Consider the following 21,897-nt stretch of genomic DNA (forward strand, 5'->3'; position numbering starts at 1 on the left):
GTCGAACAGACATAAATAAGAAAATAATACATTTGATTTACACACCTGATTTATTCGGCAAATGCAACTTTCACACGTACACGATTGAAGCTGTTTAAAATGCCCGCGGCATGAATCGGTTTAGGTGTGAAGACCCCCAGGTGGTCACATCTCACATTACATAGTATAAAGGAGAAAAGACTGTTACTGGTCGTAAGACAATTATTTATGCAGTCCCCCGACCGAGAGGAGCTCAGAGGACGAAAAGAAAACTATTTATACGGAATTAAATTGAAACAGAATTACTTGGCGGTGAAACAAGCGGTGAGGTCCCCGGAGTGCTGAAGCGTCTACTCTCGGTCGTTGATGGCGGCTGACTGGGATGAGATCATGGCTCGACTAGACTAACATGGCGTCCTCCCGCCGAAACAATTGCAGTTAGATATTAATGAATTTGTGCTACGGGAAACTAAATTAACATGACAAAAATGAATTAAAAATTACGTGACATTTTTTGAATAAAGAGAGGATTGTACAAATTATAATTATTAAGATTTAAATTTAATTATTGTCTGGCTTCGGGTTTCCTCGGGAATGTCCGGAAACGCTATTCTATTTTGTTACCTTATTTTAATTAAAAGTACATAAAACCCTCCCGGCCGATCTGCTGTCACGTTGCACTTGGGGAATATAAAAACAAATAACACAATTATATTTACTTAGTTTTAGGGGTGCTGCGCACTGACTCGACAGCGCCCTCTTGCCAGGCAAACACACATGCACACAGTCGTACGCACGGGTAGGCGGGAGGTTTGAATGGAGGGTGGGTGGTGTTTGGGCGGTGGCATATCGGACTTAAAAGGGGCCGCAGGCCTGGATGATGTCAACTCAATGGTAATGAACATGCTTTTTAACATTATATAAGCTGTATATAATGTTAATTTCTGCACAGAAAATGAAACACAATGCTATTACATTTTTAAAATCATAAACAACCTTTTTTTCTGAGTATGTATATTACTCTGTTGAACATTGTCAGATAAAAATTAAGGAATCTGATTTGAAGAATCGACCCAACACTAGTCTATAGAATGCATAAACCCATAAGTTTTGAGAAAATAAACAAGCCAGCTGCACCCAATAATTTGGGATAAGATTTTATGGTTTGGTTTTAAGACAATTGTGTTTTAAATAGATTTCAGTGTTATATTGTCTTTATTCATTAAAAGAAACTATTCAACAAATACAAATTAAAAATATTTCTTAATACTTATTTCACCTAAATATTCTATTTTTATTGACACTTGAAACATACGTTACTGTAATACCATTAGCAATATGCACGTCTAGAACAGAACTACTAAAAAAAATAAAAATAAACCAGCAAATATTTATGTAATTGAATCATGTTATGTCATTAATGTAAAAATATGTTACTAATTCAAGATTAAACAATATAATTTTTTCCAATCCATTTAGGTCATACATTCTGGTACAATATTCATACTGAATAAATTACATTTAATGAATTTACCATGATAAAATATAAGGGTTCTGTAATTTGAGTTACATTTTATTGAATTCCTGAATGATTTTTTTATGTTTCCAGTTACATTTTGATGCTAAATGGTGTATTAACTTACATTTTGTTGCTGTATGTTGTATTCACAAGCTTTATGATGTTACTAGCTCCCCGACCCGGCTTCGCACGGCTATACTAGTGGAAGAAAATTAAGCCACATCTCCCATTTACAGTAATGGTAAATAAAAAAAAAATTCAGTGAAAATTTATTACAATGCTGTATAATGTACCGGAGAGAAAATGAATAGCACCAATGGTTTCCCAACTCGTGCACGCAACGTACAACTGATGTACCCGTACTTCGCTATGGCAGTCTACAGGCAGATCACTCTTGCTCCGCTCATTTTACCTGCCCCTCCTTGTGGGTACGCCACTGCCGCGCGATGCCCGTTGCCATGGAGACGCAGAAGGCATGAACAATGCAAAATCCTGTTCTCATGCAGATGAAGTACCCACTGTTGCCTGGTTTTAACCACCCATGGGATCTAATTTTCGTAAAATGTCATCCTGCGTAACATAAGGAACATTACTGTGAAGTTTCAAGTCTGTAAAATATATATACTTGAAAAAAAAAGGGCAATAAAAAAACAAATTAAACACAGAGAGAGGAAAAAAACAATAGTTATGAGGGTACTGATTGCTTCGATGTTAATATCACACGGGTGTTTTTTACTTGTATGGGAAAATTAAGAATGATCAGGCATCTAGTGCGTGGCAACAATGTTAATAGGCAATAGGAAAAAAAAACTTGTAGCGCCTGCGGCATTGTCGACACGCTGCGTATGTGTACTGCATGTTGTATCTAACCCCCTCCAATGCATTTGATTCTAAATTGGACTTTGAGTAAGGATCCCTAATGTTATTGATAATATAATATAGCCTTCCTTGATAAATGTACTATCCAACACTGAAAGAATTTTTCAAATCGGACCAGTGGTTCCTGAGATTAGCGCGTTCATACAAACAAACTCTTCAGCTTTATACATAATATTAGTATAGAAGTATAGATAACATCTGTTATTAGAAACTCATTTTTACATTATGATGTCTGTGCATTTCTCAAACAATACCTGTAGATTAATTTTTATTGTTCCTAGTGCATTAACTGTCTGTTACTGTTTTGGTGAAATATGTATCATAAAACATTTGTGTTGAATAATATACTATCTTTATGAATAAACAGAATATAATAAATAAATAAAAATGTAAACACAAAAATCTCCTGTTTTAAAAATGAATATTGTTTAAATATAAAACCATAAAATCTTAAATGTACTAATAAGTCAATTGTGTTTGAGTGACCAGATCACTCCCCTACCACGAAGGAGATCTATCTGGGTCAGACATGTACCGTATTTTCTCGCATAATCGTCACACGTGCGACGATTATGCGGAAAAAATATTTTTGTTAGGTAAAGTTATTCATAAAAACAAAACCTGTTCATGGAAAGTACGTTTATTTTAAAAAAAAGTGGAGTATACAAGAGCACGCCAAACAATTTATATTAATAATTCATTAAACAAAAACCTTTCTTCAACTTTAAATAGAACAACCAAAACTAACGCGAACGCAAGCCACTTGAATCTGACGTGAACTAACGTGTCGTAGTACACACTTGCCACGAAAGAATGCGGGCTATCAAATGTAGTTAACTTGGCACCTGACAGAGAGCGCGTGTTGCATCCAATCTGAGAGATATTGATATTCGACTACGTGAGCGCGCGCTATACAGGAAACAACTTAACCAAACATGAATGATGTGCTGGCTACATTTTTATAAGCGCTACGCCGCGGCAACGCAGACAATCGGATAAAGGAAATAATGTTTAAAAAGTCTTTAAAATAAAATCTACTCATCAGACAACTACGTATTTTTCCGTTAATTAAATAAGTACGTGGTAATGACCGAATAAATATTAGATTTCTACTTTAAAATACATAGTTTTATACGGAAAAGATACCTAAACAAAGCGCTCGGCATCTACTAGCGGGACCAAAAACATCACGCGAGAAGTTTTTTTTATCCCAATTTTGACGGCCTAAAATATGGGTGCGACGATTATGCGATAAAAGAGGGTATGTTTTATGTTTTGCCACAGGTAAGTGTGACTGGTACCAGTATTGTTGTGAGCTGGAGCACTCTATTATTTTTTTTTTCAATAATGTATCCCGTTGACTGCTCCATCCCGATTCCACCTCACATCCGTTGAATGACTAGTCGTACACTAAATCTGAATTTATGGTTAGGTATCCTAATGTTAAGAGTTCTCTTTTAACATAGCGTAGTTCATTATTATTTTGAAAAACCACACAATCCATGGAGACTGCATATGTATAGGCATCACAAACTTTTGATTTCTTAGCAGCCAAGCAGATTACACAGTATAGCAAGTCCTCTATTAATGGACAGGTTACATTTCTGGAAATTCTCCGCTAAACAAAATGTCAGTTATTTAAATGCTGTTTCTCCATAAGATACAATGTTAATGTTTTCACAAAACTTGTTTTGAAAGTACATTTAATTAAAAAGCAGAGTAGTCAGTCATGCAACAAAAAAATATTAGGTTTAACTTAAAATAGAACTAAAAATGTGAGCCATAATAGCCAAATAGCACAGGCTATCAAATGTACTTGGCACGAGACAGCGTGTGTTGCAACCTGTGAGCTATCTCTAGATATGACTACGTTCACGCACTATATAGGCATCAATGTAACCAAATGTAATTTCCCATTACAACTACCACATTGCCTGGCGGCTACTTGAAAATTACTGTAGCAGGTTCTTTGTCCCGTGATCTTTGTCAAGGTACATCAATCCCTTGGCAAGTCTTCCAATATGGAGTGAAAAGGACCAAATGTTTTTATGTCCGCGCATATGCAGCTGGGCCAAAATGTTGTTGCCTGGCTACATACTGGGCTGTGATGTACTTCAGTCTAGCCATTGGCAGGAAACTTGCACGCTCAAACACAAAGCAATGACTGTCCATTCGTCTGCTGGTACTATACGTTCGCAAGCACCTGCACATGGAATCATATTGGAATCATGGCTTCGAAGTGAGAGTGTAATGCATCGTGTTAAAGTTTGCTAGACAAAATTAGAAGTTTTACGGTGTGCAGAATGTCATGAAGGCTACACTTATGTTGGTCACACTTTAGTTTTAAGCAAGTCAACTGTGAAATGGACTCTTATCAAATGTTATTTACGTTAGCTGGAATATATTTGACTTAGATACGGGAACAAACTGAACAGTTACTTCACATGGAAAAGGTTATTAAATAAAAGGGGTAAAAAAAATCACTAGCTTTATAGGATTGGCATGAAACAAGCAGTGATTCATGAATAAGCAGTTTAATTTTTGATAGTTAAAATGTAATTATACAGACAGTAATATTGGTTTCACTGCCAGTAAAGGATGATTTGGAGATTTCGTGGAAAAACTATATAACGTGAATTAAAAGGTCGTGCCCAGCGGGCTAGCCAACCAGCCGACTGATAAGTACATATAAATATGTAACTACAATCTTACCTTACGCAATGTCATATTTGTCATACAAAGTATTTGATGGTAGGCTTATAAAGATAAATGTTGTGACTTATTTATCATGTTATTCTACGTGTTTATATTATGTAAAGAATATTTCCCTACACATTTTGGAACACATTTAATATGCCTTGCTATTTATGGAGACTAATGCTTCAGAATACGCAACTTCGAATAACACTAAAACAATTTTAGAAATGCTTTAGTTGTGCTAAGTGAGGGATTGGTGTATTGTTAACTATCTACACAAAGTGCTTGGAACCTAACGGCAGGATCAAAAACATCATGTAACGTTTATGCGAGAATTTTTCTCTTCAAATTTTGACTCTTAAAATAACTGTGTGATGAAACATTGCTTGAGAAAAGATGTGCACACTTTTGAAACTAGTATATATGCATGTAATAATTATTCATGTGTACGGAGTGCAGCGTTTAAATGTGAGTGCATATACAGTGTATTAAAGTAGTACCTCCAACTATTCGTAAGTGGCAATGCGGAAATGTCCGCAGTAATGAGTTTGAAGCCTGTTAAGTTGTAGGAAACAAAATATAGTGTCCATTAAATAAGCATCCATCAATAGTGTACCGGCATGTAATGTGTAACTTGAACAAATATAGGGCTTTTTCACATGGTATACTATTTAAGGAAGTGTACTTGTACATTTAAATAACATTTCAACTTGATTTTGTCAAATGAGACATAGTCTGAGATAAAACCAACCTTGCAATAGTTAATGAATCTAGTAAAAACCAAACTATGTTAGTGTTATTATAATAAGTGAAGCAAAAAGTATTAAAAAATTTTAATTTAATGATTAATAGTTGATCCTGGGGTTCAGTTCTCAGCATTGTGAAGTACAGTAGAACCCTGTTATGTTCCTGCTTATGTCATATTTTTTAAGTACCAACATTTGGTGAACAATGTATATACTTCCTGCATGTTTCCTTAATAGTGCAATTCCTGCTTATATAAAAGTATGATTTCTAAAATTCAACAAATGCAAAAAAAAGTTATTAGTACCTAACTATTCCACAAAAGCAAAAAAGAAAAAAAAAACTAAAGTGTTTTCTATTGCTGATGAGAGTTAATTTCATTCGTAGGTAGGAATCCCAAAATTACACATTTTCCAGTGGCGAAGGAATTTTAAATAGTCATTCCCACTCTAAACATCACCATGAATCATGAAGACAATTTTACTGAACTGTGGTGGCGTGTCTTTAAAGACAAAATAGAAGTTGGAAGCATGAGAAATTTGAAAAATTCTTGGCTTGGCTAAGCAAATTTGAGAATTGAGTGTACCCATCAGTGGTTTTAACATTACGTAAATTTTTTTCCATAGCTCGAGTCTCGTGGTAAAACATTCAAGTGCTTAATTTATATTTCCTGATTGTAATGTTTTTTCTTTATGCCCCAATGAAAAAGTTATCACAGAGTTCCACTGTAATGCCTGAAATCAATGAAAAAACATTCTTTGTGCTGTCCCAACCCTTTTTTAATATCACGACCATACCGAAATAAGAGTTTTAGCCCAAATACAGCAAAAAAATTTGTTTAGGTTTACTTTAATTTGAAACAGCTGCTATTTACCAAGGTAATTATTCATATAAGTTAAAAGAGTCTACAGTAATTTAAGATTAATGCTCTGAAAGCACAGAGAAAAATGATCTGTGAACTGGGAACACTTCAATATGAAAACCATTGTTTCAATAAATAAGTAATACATGAATCTTCAACATAATCATTCATTTAGGTACTACATACAAGTATAACACATTCTGTGACAATGCTCAACAAATGCCAACTACGCAGATGCATGCGGCAGTTGAACCTTGGCCAGGTTGGACCGGACGACGAGGATGCTGTCCAACACGGCAGTGACGATGCCCGTGGCCACGGTCATGCGGTTCTCCCTGATGGTGAAGCTCTGGCCAGATGTCATGACCATGCCACGCAGCAAGGTGAGGTAGAGGTGGGTATGCTCCCCAGGCATCGCCATCTTGGACGCATCCTGCAGGTCCACGCGGCACGGGATGTTCCAGGTGCGACTGAACAGCTGCTGGATGTAGCCGGAGGTGACCGGCTTGGCCCGCCCCCCCTCGGAGCGCGACAGGAAGTACACGCTCGCCTCGTAGTGGTTGCTGAGGCGCATGCTGGCCCGCGCGCACAGCAGCATGCCTCGCTGCACGTCGTGTATCTTGACTCCGCGCAGGAGCGCACCTAGGTTCTCTCCAGCACACGCCTCCGGCACGGCCTGCCTGAACACCTGCACCTCGGTGACGGTGGTGCGCGCGCTAGCGTCGAAGCCCAGCAGGTCCGCCTCGACGCCCCGGCGTAAGACGCCCCTGGAGAGGGTGCCCACCACCACCGTGCCACGGCCCGGCACCGTGAAGGCATTGTCGATGGGCAGCAAGAAGGGCGCTGCCAGGTCGCGGGTGGGTACGGCCACCGTGTCGTCCAGGGCATCCAGAAGTCGCCGCACCGAGGGCTCCCCCAGGGGCGAGGCATCCCCCCGTAGCGCCAACAGCGCCGAGCCGAACAACACGGGCGCGCCCGCCCCGTCGTAGCCGAAGTCGGTGAGCAGCTCCCGCAGCTCTATCTCCACCAGCTCTAGCACGTCCTGCTCCACGAGCTCAGCCTTGTTCACGAACACCACCACGCTAGTCACGCCCACCTGCTTGGCCAGCAGCAGGTGCTCGCGCGTCTGCGGCATCTGTCCATCCGTCGCCGCCACCACCAGGATCGCGCCGTCCATCTGCGACGCCCCGGAGATCATGTTCTTCACAAAGTCTACGTGCCCGGGGCAGTCCGTGTGCGCGTAGTGGCGTCTCCGCGTGCTGTACTCCACGTGCGTGGCGTTGATCGTGATGCCGCGCGCCTTCTCCTCTGGCGCCCTGTCGATCTGCTCGTAAGAGACATACTTCGATAAACCGTCTCTCTCCAAAACCTTTGTGATCGCAGCTGTCAGTGTTGTTTTGCCATGGTCTACGTGCCCAATAGTTCCTACATTACAGTGTTTTCGCACTTCGTCGGTGTTCCTTTCATGTCTTGAAGACCATCGCTTGCCTAAACATTTGTTAACGCACCAAGACGGACGCGTCAGTTTTTGGAATGAATAGTTAAATTTAGAAATATGTAAAAGTGATTCATGCCTACATTCATTGATGTTTTTCTTGGAGTAAGAATTTATTATAGAAAACAATAGTTGCCGTCTGCAGCAAGCCATTTTTGTAAACTTCAGTAGCACCAATATTTGAACATTAAAATTATTTATTTGTAGGTTTTGATTATTTACAATTTAAGTTAAAGATACAGATTTATTTAAGATACCTGAAAAGCGTATTAATATAGTTAAAAACGCTTTGATATGTTTGTATTTGGCTATTTGTTTTTACTATTTTCTTAGATTTACGTGGAGTCCTTGTTAAATCTCAGATAAACGGCTGTGAAAAAAAAAAATGAGCCATTAGCAGAAACCCGGAGCTAGCAATGGCCGACGAAAGATGTTTATTTTTGTATAACCATAGTCCATTCGTAATCTCAAATCCAACATGACATTAAAACACTTTTAAATCGTTTACTTATAAACTATTCTACGTTTTAAGCCAAGTATGAGTAGGCAATGGAAATATTTCCTTGTGTTGTTGTGGTTCTCTTACATCTTCGTTAGCGGTGTTGTACTGTTCATGCGAGGTTTCTTGCTGCACAAGAAAGTCTACCTGGACAAATCCACGTGCGAGTCGCAGGCGGGAAGCACCTGCAGCAAGGAGCACGGCTGGTGCCGGGACGAGGCGGCCGCGTGCCGGGAGACGAGCACGAGAGTCGTGCTGCTGCTGGTGGACGCGCTGAGGTACGATTTCGCCGAGTGGCAGGGCGACGATGAGACGGACGCGCCGCCGTACCACAACAAGCTGCGCGTTCTGCGCGAGCTGCTGGCCCGCGAGCCGGGCCACGCGCGGCTGTGGCGCTTCCTCGCCGACCCGCCCACCACGACGGCGCAGCGCCTCAAGGCGCTCGCCACCGGCAGCCTGCCCACCTTCGTGGACGCCGGTGCCAACTTCGCGGCCCCCGAGCTGCGCGAGGACAACGTGGTGGACCAGCTGGTGGCGCACGGCCGCCCCGTCGTGCTGATGGGCGACGACACGTGGACGGGCCTGCTGCCCGGGCGCTTCGTGCGCCAGTACCCTTTCCCGTCGTTCGACGTGCGTGACCTGGACTCGGTGGACGAGGGCGTGCGCCGGCACCTGGGCGCCGAGCTGGCGCGGCGCGACTGGGCGCTGCTGGTGGCGCACCTGCTGGGCGTGGACCACTGTGGCCACCGCTACGGGCCGCACCACCCCGAGATGGCGCGCAAGCTGCGCGAGGTGGACCAGCTCGTCAGGTGCGCTCTCGTGAAACACAATTAATAAAATATAAACATTATCAAAGTGTCATTAAATTGTAAACAGGCTTCTGTTATAACGTCGTGTGAGAAAATGAAAAAAATTTCTCCCTCTATATTTGAGACACACATTGAGCTGTAACAACTTACTCTCTTACAAAAATCTATCCTCTGAAACATATATATTAATGAAATATAATATGTAACACCCGATACTATGAAATTTGAAGAAAAATAGTGACTCACACCTTTGCAACAACTTGCAATTGCTCAATACATGCAAACGTCCTGTTTCAAATCAATTTAACATGATATAAACCATATCCTGTGAAAAATAATTCTGTCCCAGGTAATAAAATTATATGGCTGTGCAGTTCGACAGAATAATTAGAAATAGGTCAGGTATTAAAATAGGCAGTTTCAGATATCTATTTGCCTTTTTTAGGATGTGTTTGGATGTGATACCACATTCTGTACTGCATCACCTATCAAGCTGCTCATGTTCAAATTTTTTCGGGTGGTTTTTAGGTGTCTGTTAAGCCGAATGCAATGTGATATTAGAAAATTTTTTTTGTAGCAATAGCGATCATATGCCATATAGCAGAATTACATAATTTTTTTTTTGTACTTGGGGAGCATACACAGAATTCCATTCCTTGCTTACATTCCTGATTGTAATGAGTCCCAGTTTATCAGTTCAAGTATTGACACCAACCTTGTTGAGTCGAATTACCAGCATTGTTTTCCTACTTATGAGATTTTCTTCACAAACCATATATTGTACTGTATAATCTGGCAAAATCAGTAATTCCAGCAATGCCATGGTTCTGAAGGTTCTGTATTAAAGAGTCTTACTGTGTACATACCTAACACTATGAATGTTCCCGCGAGGGGCCATGTCGAGTGACCAGATTACGCAAATCCCAGCAAAGTAATTCAGGTTCCATTGCTAGAAAGGTGAAAACAGAATATTTTGGTAGTGAGAAATTTGGCCACAAACTAGTGGGATTTCTCTTTGACTGCTTACAGCAACATTTTGTGTCTCAAATTTTAAAGAGTTACCTAGCAGATGTGTTGTCACGAATGACAGTTTACAGTGTGGAAAAACCCGAGGCAAGACTTTGCATTCAGTAAAGCCTAGGCTACATTCGTGATAGCATGCAAACAGCATATAAATAACACAAAAGTCGAAGCAACATTCATACACAACACAGCAGTTCGAATCATCCTAACAGATTTTTCCCTTATTTACTCCTGCCAAAATTTTCATTTCCAAACGTTTGAATTTTGACAGCTATTACTTACAGAAGCAGTTGTTTATCTAAATCCAAGTATTTAATTTCACAGTTTTGTTTTTTACATTTAGGAATAATAAACTACAAAGAATTTCCTGGTAAATTAATACATATATTCAAATTTATTTCACTCTTTATCTTTGAAATGCAGTCATCAAAACAAGTTAGTTATTCTATGCCACTGACGTAGTCTACTTTGACCGCAAACAGAAATTGGCACACATCACACAAAAAGTTAAAAGTTTGACAACTTTATGTGTGCCCTGCGCGTGCTGTTTTGCTGTGTGTGTGCTATTTTCCAATGTGTCAGCTGCTATCTGTTTGTGTACATTCAACTTACCTGCGACTGTGCTGTGCGTGTACGTTTGCTGATGCAAAATTTTTCTTTTGAGTTAATATTTTTAACAGTACAGTAATGTATATTTTTGCAGTTTATTTTTATGTTTATTTTTAGTACAATATTTATTAGTTAAATAATTGTAGGTTGTTCTGATTGCAGGGAGGTTGCTGAAGCCATGGACAACAACACTCTACTGTTTGTGGTGGGAGACCACGGCATGACAAGCACAGGTTAGTTCTGTGTGTTTTTGACACTTTTGGATGTGCAAGTACTCTCCATTTTACCAATTAGTCATTTCATAGCTTATAGTAAATACTTAGTCCACTTCTTGTATTTAGTAAATTTTTAAAATTTTACATACTTAATCATACTTGTGTTCCCATGGATCGACTTGTTGGGTTGTACATATTTTTTAAATTTTATAATAAAATTAAGTGTTCTGATGATACATTTTTTGTCTTTGCAACCCTGCAATAAAAACCATAAAAATTCAGATTTATATGTAATTTTACCTTAATATTTATTACTCATTTTTGAGATATGTAGGTACTTAAAATAACAGTAGAAAAATTTATTTTATATCATTTCTAAATAAGTAAATACACAGTTTTTAAATGATTCTTTATGTGTTAATTATACTAATAATCAAACCCACTTTTCTGTGATCAGCTCAATTGAAAAATTCGTCATTATAATGATACATATGTGGAAATACTTGAATTGTGATAATTTGAAACTACTTTACATCCTGAATTGAGATAAAGCATCTTATGTTAAATTTTGTAGTTACTAAGCTACTGCTATGGTATAGGTGAGCTGTGAAGTGTCACATACTAGCTGTCCTGGAAAAAAGCAGCATAGTGTAGTGCCTCTTGTATTAAAGCTGGCCTCGGCTGCTCGCAGGGGACCACGGAGGCGACAGCGAGGCAGAAGTGACCTCCGCCATGTTCGTGTACTCCAAGAGGCCACTACTCAGCGAGGAGCTAGAGGGGCCACTGGAGTCCATCAACCAGGTGGATCTGGTGCCGACCCTGGCCGCCGCTCTCGGCGTGCCGATCCCGTTCTCGAGTCTGGGGCGGCTGGTGCTGGCGGCCCTGCCCTCGTCGGGGGATGCCGCCCGGGACCGCAGGCTGGCGGCCTCTGCGATGCGCAGCAACGTGGAGCAGGTGGCACGGTTCGTGGCGGTGCATGCGGAGCGGTCGGGCCAGTTCCCGGAGGACCAGCTGCATGCCCTGGCTGACCAGCTCGCTCTCCTGGAGAGGAATGGGGACAGCCCGGAGGGGCTAGTGCACGAGGCACGGACATACGTGCGACTGGCCAAGAAGATGTGCGAAGAGGTGTGGGTTCAGTTCGACACGTGGCTGATGTCCCGCGGGCTGCTGATAGTGCTGCTCGCCCTCCTGCTGGTGTACTGGGTGGGTGTGGGCCTGCCCCAGGAGCAGCTAGGGCGAGCACTGGACGGCCGACCGGGCGTGGCAGGCGCCGGGGCGGTGGTGCTGGCCGCGGTGTGCGGGGCCCTGTGGAGCCCGGGCGACCGCGTGACGGTGGCTTGCTCCTGGTCGGGGCTGGCATCCCTGCTGGTGTTGGCAGGCGTGGGCTGGCAGCATCGCCGGGAGATAGCGGCGCACCACGAGGCACGTCGGGGCCTCTCGGACAGCCTGGTGCTGGCGGCCAGCCTGTGCGTGTCGCTGTCCAACAGCTACGTGCAAGAGGAGGCGGGCGTGCTGAGCTACTTGCTGCTGACGGTGGTGTGGCTGCAGCTGTGGCGCGGGCGAGCGAGCCCGGTCGCGGCCGCGCTGGTGCTGGGGCTGAGCGTCGCGGTGCGGCTGTCGCACGCCTTCTGGGCCGGCCGGGACGGCCAGCGCAAGCCGCGGCCCTCCGCCGTGCTGGTGGCTCCCGTGGCTCTGGGACTGGTGGTGACCGTGGCTCGCATGTGGATGCGCAGCTGTGGCAACCTGGTGGGGTTCTCGCCCACCGTGGTGGTGGCGCGCTACCTGCCCAGCGTGGTGGTGGTGTGCACGGGTGGCTACTGGGCCCTGCAAGGCCTGCCTCGTCGCCTGCTGCTGCCTTGGCACCTGCAGCTGCTGCCCTGGGTGGCTTACGCCCTGGTGGCGATCGCGCTGGTGTGCCTGTGTGCGCGCCCCCTGTGCGTGTTCTGCGCGCCCCAGCGAGAGGTGACCTACGGGCAGGAGGACGCAGTGCCACGCCTGTTCCAGCACGTGAAGGAGCTGATGCAGGAGGGGGACGAGCGGAGTACGCCGGTGGTGTACGGCCTGGCAACTGCGTACAGTGCTGCCTTCGGGGTGGCAGGCTTGTTTGTGTGCCTGTTGGCAGCCCTGCTGTTGGGCAGCGTGTATGCCCAGGGCCTGGTGCTGTTCGTGGCGGCAGAGGTGCTACTGCTGGTCGTGATGACGGAGCTCCGGCCAGAGGCTAAACTCTCAGTCGGTGAGTGTAGTTGTATCGTCGAGGTAACGGCTGCTTTTGCTATAGGCAATTGTAATATATGGTTTAGAGTACTTGGTTGTACCTACATTGTAGGGATCTCTGAGTAGCTGACCACATTAAAGTCTAAAAACTTGAAAATAGTATTTCAAATTATGGAAAAAATTCTTAAGCAAGGCTTTTGCACAAAACAACATTTTTCCTGTTGAAGAAAGAATGTTTTCATAGCTGTAACATTGACCATAATTTTGACTTATAGGATGAGATAGCATATAACATGAGGACAGGTTTTTAGTAATAAAAATTGGAATCATATTTACACTTTCATATAAAATGTGAGGTTACTTGTTCTACCCTATAGCCAAAATATGAAGATTCCTGGAACTTATTGTTATTGACCAGCAGTTAGAAAAAAGGAAAGATGAAACATCAGCTAACTATGTACTTGGTTTTTTTTTTTTTTTTTTTTTAATTCTGCAGAATATAACAAAAACACCATGTAAATAAAATCCTGATAGCTACAGATCTCCAACACACAGAGGTTGTAAAATACAGGCTCATGCTATGTTCAGTCATTCTAAAAGTACTAGCGCTTTCCCATTTTATTTTTACCCTACTGTCCCTCTGTAACAGACTCACTGAGTGCAGACTCCATTAAATGATGACATAAATACAGTCACATAAGGTAATCTGTCATGTAAGATGATTAGCAGCTTTAAAATTTTCATGCTCATCATCTAACTTCTGGAAAACACTGTGAATTTTCATTAATAAAGGACAGAATGTTATTAAAAAGGAATTATCTTATTTCAAATTTTACTCATTTGACTGAGATAATGTTGTTTTAAGAAATTATGTATTGGGAACAATTCTGTTTTTATTGGGTGTAGTGGTGTTTGTCACATCTACTGGTCATTATTACAGTGTAGGTATTGGAAATAAACCACCAGTTATTCTGTTAGGATTTAGTTATGTGTGTAAAGTTTCAATAATTTTACATATTATATGAAAAACATTTTTTTGTTTCAATTACTAATGAATATGTTATGTAATACCGTGTTTACTCAAATCTAAACCTAAAGTTTTTCTGAAACAAACTTGTGGATGTACTTCACTTTAAGTGACACTTTTATTTGAAACAGGTGAATGGTAGCAATGGTGCATAGTTTTTCTAAGTATTTGCTAACACCACAGCACTGTCCTAGCAGTTTTTGTGCACAGGTTGGTTTTTTTTTCTTTTAATTTAATTACGTAGTTACTTCAAGCTTAAGTAAGGAGAGGTTGTTCTTTGACTTGTAAAGTGCTCGGTGTCTTTATGAAATCAACACGACCCTCACTTACATAGTGCTTCTGTTATTATTGGAATTTTTACTTAAATGTAGGGATGGGCCGGTCGAATCCTCGAATCCCACCGAATCTCTGGTATTCGAAAGATTCGAAATTCGAGGGAAAAGATTCTGGATTCTAGGAAAAATGTTGATGTAAATTTAGTACTTTAAAAACTTAAATGCTTACAATTTAGTTGGCCTGTTTACGTTTTCCTTGGAACACATCCTATTGAGGTACAGTAGAACCTCGTTAATACGTGATGGTCAGGGCCGAGATAATCACGGATTATAGAATTTCACGGACTAGCGATTAAAAGCCCGGAAGCTCTTGTCAAGCTTCTGACACCGGCGTGAAGCTGGGTTAAGGCCGTTCACGGTAAGGGCCGGCCGTCTTCGAATTAGTGTCTCGGCTTAAAAAAATACAGCACTGCCTAGCCATTAGTTCACGGTCATTTACAACAGCCGAAGAGAGAAAGATAAGATCGTGCTGGCCTTGCACCCCCCCCCCCCCCCCCCCCCCGCCTCCTTGTACAGCCGAATGCCAGCCAGACACGTCACTCGCCAGGCGCCTGCCGTGCGTTGGCGGGTGGAAACAAACAAAGGGAGACGGGAAGCAGAAGTCAGGACATCCCCCTCAAGTTTAAAGAGTGACAAATGTGACAGCTGAAAGGGGGGTGACACAAAGGGTCGGTACAAACAGCGTTGCAGAGTTTGGCGGCCCACGCGATGGCTTGTAGTGTTTGCCAGCCGCCGGCCCGCGTGACGTTAATTTTAAGCGCTGACAATTTTTACTTCTTTTTTTTCTTCTCTTTTAAATCGTCCCGGATTATCCGATCCCCGAATTAGCGCATCACGGATTAACGAGGTTCTACTGTATTGTACTTTTAATTCGTTATTAAATAAAAAAAAATTATGAAGCATGTACTGATTTGGGAAACTTACTTTATATTCATGAACATTGATGCATTGTCGCTACATTGGCATTAAATAAGGCATAAATCACATATGTATTCTCAGAATATGCTAAAAAATAAAATAAAGCACATTTAGGATCTAGACTAAATATGAATCTTGTTTTTTTTTTTAAATAACTTTACTGAGAAATCTGTTACTTAGTAATACAACAATAATGCCGACTTTCATCACAAGTTACGGTCGCACATGTAGTAATAACAATGAAATAATTAATGACAAAAATTAATACATTATACAATTATTATTTTAATCGCAATTCAATTTTAAATATTCTGATACACGTTCTATTTATGAAGCCCCCTCCAAAAGCATCTGGGTCCACTATTGTTTTAGTGTTTGCCTTGATAAAGCCTAGCCTCAGCTGGGTCAAGCCCCTCCCAAACCAAAATCCTGGATCCTTCACTGATCTGAGAATTCCATGATGGCCAACCAATGAATTTGTTAGCCAATCATTTTGAGCAACGTAAAAAATAACTAATATTAATATAAAAAACTTTAATGGGTAAACTAGAGAAAACACCCCGTCACTTTTAACTTCGGGCATATTAATCACTATGCTTTATTGAGGCTTAATTTTAAAAGACGCACAACAATATTTCTTATGGCCTAAAACCATTCAAGCCAAGATGGCGCCTTTCAGTTTCCATTAAATATTTCAGGAAAGCGTTTACCTTCATTTGGGACTTTAAACAAATGTCAAGTTGGTAACTACAAAATATTGTTCCGTCGGATGTTGAATTTCGTTTTCCGATTTCCGTGGATACATGAATCACTGTACTCACAGATAATGCCTGAATGCCTTAAATCCACCAAGTCGGATTCTACAGCAATTGATGAAGTGACCAGATTCTTACGTGATCTACAGTTAACCCAGAAATAAACATTCTCGAATACTGGAAAACTGTCTGCGTGTTCACCCAAGCTACATAAACTGTCCAAAAAATATTTGTGTTCACCACCTGCGGCAGTGTTCTCTGAACGTTTGTTCAGCACTGCAGGAAACATATGTGACCAAAATCGGAATCGTCTTGATCCAGACCGTGTCAAAATCCTTGTTTTTTTAAATAAAAATTTAAAGGGTTAAATAATTCTGCATAATGTTTAATTATTTTCTCTTAACTTATAAATTATTTTATAATTAACCCTTGAGAACTGGATTCGGATTCGAGGGGTGGATTCGAGGTACTGTTTGGGATTCGGATTCGAGATTCGGATTCGAGAAAAATGGGATTCGAACCATCACTACTTAAATGTGACTATCTTTCCCTGTTTCTTGTACCACATCCTGTAATACCATCTAGATATGTAACTTTCCGTATTCTGCACTTACACAAATGTTGATGAGTTTGCTTGAAAATGTAAGCAGCCATCAATATTGTAAGCTGCGCCTCATTTTCAAATTTCAAATAGTTGCAACTTAAATAAGAATATAATCTGCAGTTAAGAATTGCTATTGCATTGTTTGATGCACCCTATCTTCTGGCTTGAAGAATTTTCAAAGGTGTGCACTACAATCAATTAAATTTAGTAAGTATTGATTGACATTGTCCCGAGCTGCACCCTTCTGAGCCTGATGTGCCACCACCTCTCCCCTTACATGCTGCGAGCCCCCTCCTTCCACCACCACCACCACCCTCTACAACCGCCTGCCGAAGTGTGTGTGTGTGTGTGTGTGTGCGTGCGTGTGTGTGTCGGCCCGCGCCCGCCAATGTGACGTCAGTGCTCCGCTCCTGAGAGTTGCCGAGCGAGGACGAACGGTCAGTGAGTCGCGAGCGCTGCGAGAGGAAGGAGCTTCATGCACCTGTCATCGTATTTCTTTAACATGTCTATAGGTTTTAGCTCTTAAAATATGATTTAATGTTACCCAAGTGGTTAGTATGACAGAGGTTAAGTTACCCAATAAACTAAGTATTATTATTTTATCTATTAATGAATTGCTCAGTTATCATGGCCAATTGTTTGTATACCGTGTTTTCTCGCATAATCGTCGCACATTTTATTCTAAAATCAAGTTTGAAAAGTAGGGGTGCGTCAATTATGGGGAAAAAAAAATTTTTGTTACGAAAAGTTATTCATGAAAACAAAACCTATTCATGGAAAGTACGTTTATTTAAAAAGGGAAGTTTAAAAGAGCACGCCAAACAATTTAAATTAATAATTCATACAACAAAAACCTTTCTTCAACTTTAAATAGAAAAACAAAATCTGTGATGCGAACGCAAGCCACTTGAATCTGTGTCGTGAACTAACACGTAACTTGCCACGAAAGAGTGCGGGTCGTCAAATGTAGTTAACTTGGCACCTGACAGAGAGCGCGCGTTGCATGCAGTTGGCAAGATATTGATATTCGACTACATGCGCACGCTCTATACGGACAGCAACATAACCAAACACGAATGATGCCAACTAGCGCTGGCTAAATGTTTATAAGCGGTACACCGTGGCGACGCAGACGATCAGATAAAGGTTATAACATTTAAAAACTTCTTTAAAAGAAAATTTACATGCCAGACAATTTGTTTTTCCGTTAATTAAATAAGTAAGTGATAATGTCCGAATAAATATTAGATTTCTACATTAAAATACATTGTTTTATACGGAAAAGATACCTACACAAAGCGCTCGGCATCTAATATCGGGACCAAAAACATCATGCAACGTTTATGCGATAAGTTTTTTTATCCCAATTTTGACGCCCTAAAATTTGGGTGCGATGATTATGTGATAAAAGAGGGTATTTCTTTCTTTTGAGTATCACTGTTGTCATTGAAAATTAGGTATTGTTACTTTGATGTCTTCACTTTTTACTGTACGACATTTATGTAGTGACTCAGTTGAATGCCTTAATATTTTGTAATCTATTATGTGGCAAAAAAAAAAAATACTGTTTTGTGTGACTATTGGATTGTATCCTATTTGTGTGCTGATCATGCAAAATTTAAATTGTTTATAATAAATATACAGAGGTCATCAGAGTGGAAATATTTTCTTGTCTGTTGGCCATACATAATAAACTGGTTAAAGAGGCCTCACTGTGTGAAATTTAAGGGTGGCTGCAGTGGTTAATCGGACATACCACATGCCTTCCCACCATGTTGATCCAGGTTTAATTTTCACTGGGGTGACAACTGGATATTTCGCATGTGGGTCACATGGCGGACAATTTCGTGATCTGGCGGGTATTCTTGGAGCGTACAGCCGTTTCCCCCACCATTGCATTCCGATGGATGTTCCACGCTCGCCTCATCATTCCACCACCTTGCGCATTCTTCAGGTTAGCTAGTAGGACCAGTAGCGGATCCAGAGGGGGGGCAAAGGGGCTCAAGCCCCCTCCAAAAGCATCTGGATCCACTATGGTTTTAGTGTTTGCCTTGATAAAGCCTAGCGTCAGCTGGGTCAAGCCCCTCCCAAACCAAAATCCTGGATCCGCCACTGAGTAGGACAGCTGGCTACATGCAGACCCTGCCTTTGGTGGGATGCTGCATGAGGACGTTCAGTTTCTTGGAATGTAAGGCAGGGGAGTAGTTGGATCGAAGCGTAGCGTCCAGGGCTAAGGGTATATCCGGAAGTTTGTCAGTGAAGTGAACTGCAGTGCGACACGAGGGACCCGATGCGCAGGCAAGGCGGTGGAGGTGCCCTGGGGATGGGTGCTGTGCCAGTCGCTGCTCTCCGCCTACTTCTTCTACGGCACGGGTCACCAGCCCTGCTTCCCGGCCATCCAGTGGGAGGCGGCCTTCGCGGGCGGGGCAGGGGCGCCCCTGGGCCTCCAGGCGCTCCTCGTGGTGGTCAACACCTTCTGCTCGCAGCTGGTGGCGGGCCTGGGGCTGCCCCTGCTGCTGGTGGCCCCGCTCTCCGCGCTGGCCTCCCGGGGCCACGGGGAGCTGGCGCTGCTGCGGCACCGCGACCTGCTGTTCGCGGGGCTGTTCCGCCTCTGCTGCAAGTACCTGCTGCTGGCCGCCGCCAGGGTGAGTCACGCCCGCTCCAACCTCCCACTGCAGTTCCTCGACTTCACAGTCATGGCTCCTGATAGTTGTCTAGTTTCGTTCATCTGCATCACAAAAGGTTTTAGCTCAAAGTATGCCTGTTGGTCTTGACTGAAAGTAGATACAGTAAGTCCTCTATTTACGTCGTACCGATTTACGTCGTTTCGGATTAACGTCGCTAATGTTTGAGTACTCATGTTTCAATTTAAGTTGTCGCCGATTCACAATAACGTCGTTTACAATGACCGTAAATCTTTATTTTAACCAAAACACCGTAAATAATTCGTTTATAATTATTTGTTTCCTTCGGTAGTTAATTTATGCTATGTAGCGTAAGCTACACGTTTACCGCCTTATCTTATCATACATCATGAGGGACGCTTCCTGCTCTCCGCTGCTCTCCGCGCGGTGATGCAATACTACCAGCCCGCCCGCTCGGCCACCCACGTATCTCGCACGTAGAAGTGTTATCTACTTCCCGCAACGACACAGCATTTTCTCCTACCCCTTTTCGTCCAACTCCTTGGCACTTCAGTAGAGGTGTAAAAGTAACTAAAAAAAGTGTACCCGTTTGTATTCGTTACTATAACAATTAGTACTCGTTACTTTCGTATCGTTACTCATTATTTCTGATACCGCATAACATGCTATGTTATGTAACAGCAACGAATCGAGTCGTATTTCGTACGCGTACAGTATGACGTCACGTAAATAATAATAAATTGAATATAAACAATTAAAAGTATTTGATAATTAACAGCTTTTGTTAACCAAGAAACAATAAAAGCTCATTAGAGCAGCTTTATTATAATATCTCTTTTAAGATAACAAAAAACGTGAAAATACGCGATAATAAAAAACAAAAACATACACATTTATAATTTGTAAAAAATACTTTCTTACGTTGTTTCTGTTCCAATCTCAAACTTTGTCTACACACACAATACCTTTAATAAACAGTAAAAAACTTGGACGACGAAGTTCCAAATTATACTTTTCTTAATAAACAAACATCGTTCTTTGTAACGAATAAGTGCGCGCATGCGTAAAACATACGAAAAATGCGAGTAACGAAATGCATTCGTGTGTAACGTTTCGTTACTCGTTACTAGATGCCGCACCCGTTACTCAGTAACGAATACATACGGTTTGCTACAGCTCTACACTTCAGTCGCTATGATATCATTGAGTTGGCCGGAGTTTGAAACGTGCCGTTGTTAACTTTATCGTGATTAAATGCGTTTGTAGTAGGCCTACAGTATCAGCTCACTGCAATTTATGATTTTTTCTTCATAAGATGTCTTCCAAACGACTATATATCTGTTTTTATATTTCAATCAATAAAGGTAATAAAGCAGCTGGTTATATAACCATTCTGTAAAGCTGAGAAGTACTAGTTGGACTTGTTTCCCACGCTGTCGGTTGTAATTTGCTGATAAAATTGCCCGTTGTCACGTCTGTATGCCAGCGCTTCCGGCCGACCTTGGGCCGTGGCCGGCCGGTGGCATGAAACATGGCTCATTTTGCGTCGTTTCTATTTACGTCGCGGTTTTCAGGAACGTAACCCCGACGTAAACCGAGGACTTACTGTACATATTAAACAGGGCTCCTGAAAAAGTTCATTTATGCGTGAACGAACTTTAACCATCTGGGCTAGGCTCATTGAATTCCTTTCTGCCTTAAGTCACATTCAGCACTCACTATCCATGAGATTTTATTATAACTTAAAATATAGTTGTTTTTTTAAGTCCATTTCATTTTTTAAGAAATGAGTTTTAAATGCTATTTTTTTTTGATGAATTAGTTTTTTTCTTCATAAGAATAATACATATTTCATTAAAATAGTGTGATTTAACTGATTCTTAATGCATTTTAGTTAACAATAAATAATTTGTAATAGCATGTCTATGACAGAAGTACTTTGGATGGTAAAAATTAAAAAATAAGATTTCATCTGTGTTTTTTGAAAAAAAATATACTTCCATCAGTAAGTTAGAAATGAATTAATACCAAATAACGAATAAGCGATGCTATGCAAAATCAAACACAGT

General features: G+C 41.5%; 2 protein-coding genes across 3 annotated transcripts in view; one reads left to right on the forward strand and one right to left on the reverse strand.

Moving 5' to 3' along the window:
• Nucleotides 1–6,831: 6,831 nt before the first annotated feature.
• Nucleotides 6,832–8,328, reverse strand: LOC134530591 (elongation factor Tu). The gene has a single exon (XM_063365564.1). The coding sequence runs from the start codon at nucleotides 8,326–8,328 to the stop codon at nucleotides 6,907–6,909; it is 1,422 nt and encodes a 473-aa protein (XP_063221634.1). The 3' UTR covers nucleotides 6,832–6,906.
• A 385-nt stretch (nucleotides 8,329–8,713) lies between these two features.
• LOC134530588 (GPI ethanolamine phosphate transferase 3) overlaps nucleotides 8,714–21,897 on the forward strand; it is a 29,786-nt gene continuing 16,602 nt past the window's right edge. The window contains exons 1-4 of one of the 2 annotated variants that reach the window (XM_063365561.1): nucleotides 8,714–9,483; nucleotides 11,278–11,348; nucleotides 12,022–13,563; nucleotides 19,482–19,828. In XM_063365561.1, coding sequence (XP_063221631.1) covers nucleotides 8,714–9,483; nucleotides 11,278–11,348; nucleotides 12,022–13,563; nucleotides 19,482–19,828 — 2,730 coding nt within the window. The remainder of the gene's footprint in view (nucleotides 9,484–11,277; nucleotides 11,349–12,021; nucleotides 13,564–19,481; nucleotides 19,829–21,897) is intronic. The other variant, XM_063365562.1, reaches the window with a different exon arrangement.

The sequence above is a fragment of the Bacillus rossius genome, chromosome 3 (genome assembly GCF_032445375.1).
Source record: "Bacillus rossius redtenbacheri isolate Brsri chromosome 3, Brsri_v3, whole genome shotgun sequence".
Taxonomy (NCBI): Eukaryota; Metazoa; Arthropoda; class Insecta; order Phasmatodea; family Bacillidae; genus Bacillus; species Bacillus rossius.

What these genes read in the sequence shown, in the direction of transcription:
- LOC134530591 (XM_063365564.1), bottom strand. Translation starts at nt 8,328, where the DNA reads ATGGCTTGCTGCAGACGGCAACTATTGTTTTCTATAATAAATTCTTAC.